This window comes from Octopus bimaculoides, chromosome 12 (genome assembly GCF_001194135.2).
Source record: "Octopus bimaculoides isolate UCB-OBI-ISO-001 chromosome 12, ASM119413v2, whole genome shotgun sequence".
Taxonomy (NCBI): Eukaryota; Metazoa; Mollusca; class Cephalopoda; order Octopoda; family Octopodidae; genus Octopus; species Octopus bimaculoides.
Genome location: NC_068992.1, coordinates 57,600,089 through 57,606,342, shown reverse-complemented (window position 1 = coordinate 57,606,342; position 6,254 = coordinate 57,600,089). Strand labels below are relative to the sequence as shown.

General features: G+C 38.8%; 1 protein-coding gene across 12 annotated transcripts in view; it reads left to right on the top strand.

Moving 5' to 3' along the window:
- The window catches only part of LOC106868187 (unconventional myosin-IXAa), a 213,418-nt gene that overhangs the window by 111,922 nt on the left and 95,242 nt on the right, over nucleotides 1-6,254 (top strand). For all 12 annotated transcript variants that reach the window (XM_052972194.1, XM_052972200.1, XM_052972199.1 and 9 more), the window contains one exon: nucleotides 5,442-5,630. In XM_052972194.1, coding sequence (XP_052828154.1) covers nucleotides 5,442-5,630 — 189 coding nt within the window. The remainder of the gene's footprint in view (nucleotides 1-5,441; nucleotides 5,631-6,254) is intronic.

Genomic DNA, 6,254 nt, shown 5'->3' with positions numbered 1-6,254 from the left:
GTGCTACCCGCACAAGAGCCAGTCCAGGGGCACTGGCAACAATCTCGCTCGAAAGTCCTTACACATGCCGCGGGCACAAGTGCCAGAAAGGCGACGCTGGGCACAGGCGCCATCACAATTTTGCTTTCGCTTGCCCCAATAAGTCTTCGCAAGCTGAGTTTCGTGTCCAATGAGGGAGACGACGTTGGCATGGGTGCCAGACGTCAAATTTTTATATATATATATATATATATGTTCTGCCGAAAACTCCGGCAGAAACCAAGGCTGCGATTTAAGGACTGTGTCAAGTCCTCATTAAAGGCCTGTGATATGCAGGACACTGACTGTCATCGCCACAGATGGAGGAAGGGGTCAACACTTTTGAGAGAGCACGTATCCAGCATGAAGAACATATATATATATATATCTGTATATATGTATTTTTATTGATATATACATATATGCATATGTATGTATACACATACTTCACAGATGTGTATGTGTGTGTTTGTGAATATATGTATATGTGTGTATGAACTGTTGCTCCTAAATATTGTTGTGTTAAACTGACACCTGAGCCTCAGGCAGTCCAACATTGTTCCATCAAGCAGATTGCTTCCGTGCTACAGATGAGTTGAAAGAACTGTGGCTCAGCCCTTTGGCTCAATGACACGAAAGACCTTAGTCTTTGTTCCTCTGATGCTGTTGGCCTGTACATTGGGCGGCAGGACATTGCCAATAATCCTGGCTTTGGCTGTAGTTGCTTGCATCTTCTTAGGTGATGCTATGTTGCTTCAGATTGCTTTGAAGGTAGCATGCCATGTTTCCTTGGATCTCTCTGTCTGTCTGTCTGTCTGTCTGTCTGTCTGTTTGTTTCTCCCTCTCTCTCTTTCTTTCTGTCTGTTTGTTTCTCCCTCTCTCTCTTTCTTTCTGTCTGTCTGTCTGTCTGTCTCTCTCTCTCCCTCTTGTCTCTCTCTCCCTTTCTGTCTCTCTCCCTTTCTGTCTCTCTCCACTCTCTTTCTTGTATCTCTCCTCTTTCCCTCTCTTCTCTCTCTCTCTCTCTCTCTCTCTCTCTCCTCCCCCCCCCCGTACGTGTACACATTGTATAGCTGTCTTGAGTATTCATCTTTTTGGCACTTAGAAATCATAACCTGCAAGTTTCACTCTTCTTTCTGCTATAGTCTCCTGCAGGTTGTGCAGATTGGTTCTTCTCTATACCAATGCCTGATGTGGACAACACTGTATTGTACCAAATTTCTCATTCTCTTGATCCGAAGTAAGAACCAGAAACAATCACAGCTTAGAGTTCAAAAACCTACAACTTTCCAGCGTCTTGCCCAGAGATCTACGAGACACAGATGTGTATGCATTGAGGCACACAAACTATTGTGGTACACAAACGAGTACTGGATCTTCTGGTTGTAATCTTCATGTATGAAGAAGCCACAATTAATTTAATTGGCTCCAATGTCGTCACTGAAAGCAATATTACAGGAATTAGAACCGATCTAGGTAAGTTAACACTGTCTTCAAAGACAAAAATAGGAAAACCATCAGGAAAAGGCACAAACAAGCAGAACCATAGAAGACAGACTGCAGGAGTAGAGACAAGGAAAAGAAAACCCTGAAACAAAAAATAAAGACACCAGCAAAATAAGGGACAAATTCCTAGCTGTTTGGAGATTCTGCCTAAAGAAAAAAAAATCTGCTAGCATAGAGAAATGGGACTAAAATGCTGCTGTGCTCATGCGAAGCTATGTTAGATTTGCCTTAAATGGAGTAAGTGCTCTCCACAAAGCTAACATGGTTGGGGAAAACAGACCGGAAGAAGACAATGATCCACAGAACACTTGTAGTAAAGAAGGATAACTAATTAATAGAAATGCGAATGCTCACCTGAAGAGGATAGATCATACTTTGTTTGCTTCTGTGTGAAGGTAATATGCAGAGATAGAGTGAACTATGACTGCTGAGCAACAATCTTTGTGAAGCACAGCACAGAAAAATAGCATGTCGTTTGGGTTGAGTGCAAAAGATGAATGAAGATAACATGCAAGACCATCACAAATGGTAGGCTCAGGATGGTCACTGCTGGCATTTACTGAATATGACAACCTCTCTAGTGCTGGTGCCATGAAAAAAAAAAGCACCCAGTACACTCTGTAAAGTGGTTGATGTTGGGAAGGGCATCCAGCCTTAGAAACCAATCCAAAAATAAAACTCATGAGGGAGATGCTTTCTTCTAACCCATTTAGGTAAGTGGCACCTTTTGGATATATGCTAACTTCAGCTGTGGCAATCCATCTGAAACATGGACAACAAAGAAAATGTATGTAAAATGACAATGATGGTGACACCAACAACAGTAACAAATTGATGTGGTCATATGCAAATCATGACAGCTGCATGATAGTTCATTTGGAGAAAGCCCCAGAAAGATCAAGGAGATATTAATGAGATTGAATTAACACATCAATGTACTTCTATTGGGTATCTTCAACTCCCCCTGTTTTAAATAACACAAAAGGCTGCATAATCTCAGAAATGTCTCTCTATAAGCAAAGACTAGCAGAATCTCTATTTGATCTCTCTAAACTACTGCTTATTCAACTTTGTGGTGACATCTCTTTGGATCCTTGTTTTGTAAATTGCATTAAATTCATCCATAATGTGATGGTAGTGCTGGCAGTTTTCTCAGACCATAATATAGTGGAGCTAACAATGTATACTCCAAGGGCAATTGCAGATAACCACATTACAAAAAACACTTGAACTCAATCTAGCTGAAGTAGCTTAAAGCAAACTAAAAGCTTGCTGAGAAAGGGATCTTGAAACAGGATTGGTCTCAAGTTTCTCTGTGCAAGATACAGACACAGCACTTTAAAATTTACACCAATAATGCAAGCGACATATATATATATATATATATATATATATATATGCATATATATATGCGCATGTAATACAATTTTTCTGAATTATCAGATTTTTTATATGCTAGACCACTGGTTTTAAATTGAAATTAATATTCAATTTATCACCCTCAGTATATATATATATATATATATATATATATATATGTACACACCCATACATTAAATTTCTTCCTGAGAGAAAAGCTGACATACGAAGAAAAAGAAAAATGTTACTCCTTGGAAGAGAAAAGTCTTTGTGAGATGAAGGATAAAGAACTCATATTGTTTAAATGAATAACTTAGAGACAGTGAAAAGTCCCTCTTGAAAAGGACACTCCTATGGATTGCAAACAAACTGAGATTCTCCCATGGAAATTAGAGGACAGAAAGACAGAATCACTACTGTAATATATATATAAAGGAACCGTAAGGATTCCTATAAATTTGTAAAAGAACCAGCCTCAATGTGTTACAACATAAAGATATTATTCAAAGGAAATAACTCACTGTTTGCATGCCCCAAAAGGAAAAGTGGAACATCGAATGTGCAATTTACAAGTGATATCACCTTGTTGCTGGGAATCATGTAAATACATGAGCCAGAGAAGTTCTTTGAGACCTTGGTTCCCCATAAAGAAAGGGCAAGTATAGATTACATTGATATAAAGGAAAAAGATGTCACAGTTGCCATAGATGAAACAAACTTCAACTCAGCAACAGGACTGATAGGTTTCTAACAAGTCTCCTAAGCACATGTAAAATGCCTGCAGCGAAGCCACTGCAGGTACTTTTTCAAAGTTCTCTTGTAAGTGGTAAACCTATCCAACAAGATTTAAATAAGGCATAATTTGCCCTATGCATAAAGGTCGATGAAGAACAGATACTGAAAAATTACATGCCTATCTTTTTGACTTTATGCATCAGCAGGCATGACTGTGTGGTATGAAGTTTGCTTCTGAACAGGTAGTTTGCATCTTGAACAGGTAGTTTCCATCTATCAAAACCTTGTGAGTGGATTTGGTAGATGGAAACTGAAAGAAGCTGTGTGTTTGTCACCTACCACTGTCTAACAACTGGTGTTTGTTTGTTTAAATCTCCATAACTTAGCTGTTTGGCGAAAGGGACTGATAGAATGTGTATTGGACTTGAAAAACAAAAAATACTAGGGTGAATTTGTTTGGTTAAACCTTTGAAAGACTGAACCTGAAACAAGTTAGTTGCAATGTAAGCTTCTTAACCACACAGCCATGTCCATGACTCTGGTTTGATTTCATAAGGGTCTTTTATGAAGTTGATCATAGAATATCTCTCAAACTGCATTGTCGGTACATGTTTTGGGGACATGGCAAACCAACGGTTGTTTCTCGTCTGAGAAAAACCAAAGCATGTTCAGTTGGAGGGGATGCTTGAGTTTGTTCAAAAGCTTCGTAGCATGGTCTTTTCCCTTGTCTTTGATGGCTTGGGATGGAAATTGTCCTTTTCTCATCTTGTATGAGGAGTACCGAATGTCTCCATGCACTACCTGCCTAATAAGAAACTCAGACACTCCCATGTTGGGAAACTAAAAGGGGAGCTGCATGACAAAGGCAGGCAGTAGCAAACAGTGACACTCTCTCAGAGGTGATATTAATTCTGAGTGGAGTCCTTCATCCATTTCTGCTTGTCGTGATTCTTTTAGTCATACAGAGAGCTCGTCTCACTAGATATTCTGATGCTGATACAAAAGTAGCAAAAGACATTGCTATCACAAATGTACAATGGTATTTGCATGGTAGTGAAAGGTGGGCTTTGAATGTGCAAGATTTACAATGCTTAGAAAGAAATACAGTGAATATGTTCTGCTGGATGTGTTATGCTGGTGTGCAGGAATGCTGGTGCCACAATGAAAAGGATGCAGTACATTCTGTGGAAGTGTTTGGTGGACATCTGCTATAGAAGCTGAGCCAGAGATGGAATGTATAAGAGAGAGAGAGAGAGAAAGCTGTGGTTCTCCAACCATCTTTGGAGAGTGGTCATTCTAAACCAGAACTAAGCTGGACTGTAACAACTTGTCAGCATGGAAAGTAGCAATGAAATGATGAATGTGTGTGCGTGTGCACTCACAAACAAAGCAAGCATGTGTGAGTGAATATATATGCACATGTGTGCATGTGTGTGTGTGTGTATGCTTTTATGTATGTATATACATGTTCACAAGAAGATATGTATGCATCAAACATATGTTTGTGGGTGTTTATGTTTATTTATATGTATTTATTCAAATGTGTGTATGTGTGTGTAGGTCTTCTCTTCCCAAATAAAGTTTTGGGTGGGTTGGCTGGGTATATGTTTGGGATGATATTTGAAGGATATTCGAATGCTTTATATCCATGTATGCACCCTTCTGCATACATGGATTATATATTTATACCCACCTCTGTCTATCTATACACACACACACACACACACACACACACACACACACACACACAGACAGACACACGCACATATACATGTATATCTCTAGATAGGTAATGTGCATATTAACGAAAGTATATTCTATTTCAGGAGTAGTGGTATTTTAGAAGATTCCGAGACCGAAGCAGTCTCAAGCAGCACCAGAGGCAACACTGATCCAGTAATCTCTCCTGTTCATACTCCAACATCTCCTGAAGAAGAAGAAAAAATCAATAATGTTCCTTTTATTGCAAAGAAACCTTTTAATGCTGGCCCTCTTGAGAAACGGCCCTTATCAAGGTGAGCATGACTGTTTTAATGTGTTTAATTCTTGTGGGGTTTTTTTTTTTCCTTTTTATGATGTGCAGAAGTCCCTTCAATTATGATGTGCAGAAGTCCCTTCTTTGAAAGTTAATGAGTATTTTTTGTTGTAGTTCTTCAGAATCAATTTATGTCATACTTTCTTCTAGGTTCTGTGAACAAAAATCCTGCCCAAGTCAACTTTGCCTGTATTTGATCCTTCTGTGAGTGTAGCTAAAATGAATATTAGTGAAACACTGGAAGTGTGTGGTCAGTTAGCTTTGGCCATACCCTCACTGATTGCAACTGTGCTCCACTGATACAAGCTGTGACCTTGTACCAATATTGGATATATTATTAATATCCTAAAACTTAGATATCAATATGATAAAGTTTATCAATCGATTCAACTGTCCATCTTCATTGCCCACTTTCAAGATGAGTGTTGTACACACACACATGGGCATACATGCACAATACAGTGAGAAAGTGTGCTCAACACCACATTTGGTGGATAAATATTTCTCATTTGTGGATTGCTTGAAGATTGTGGAAATTCTTTCTATATGAAACCATTGGTAGCATGTTAATCAACAAATGAAGTATATATATATATATATATAT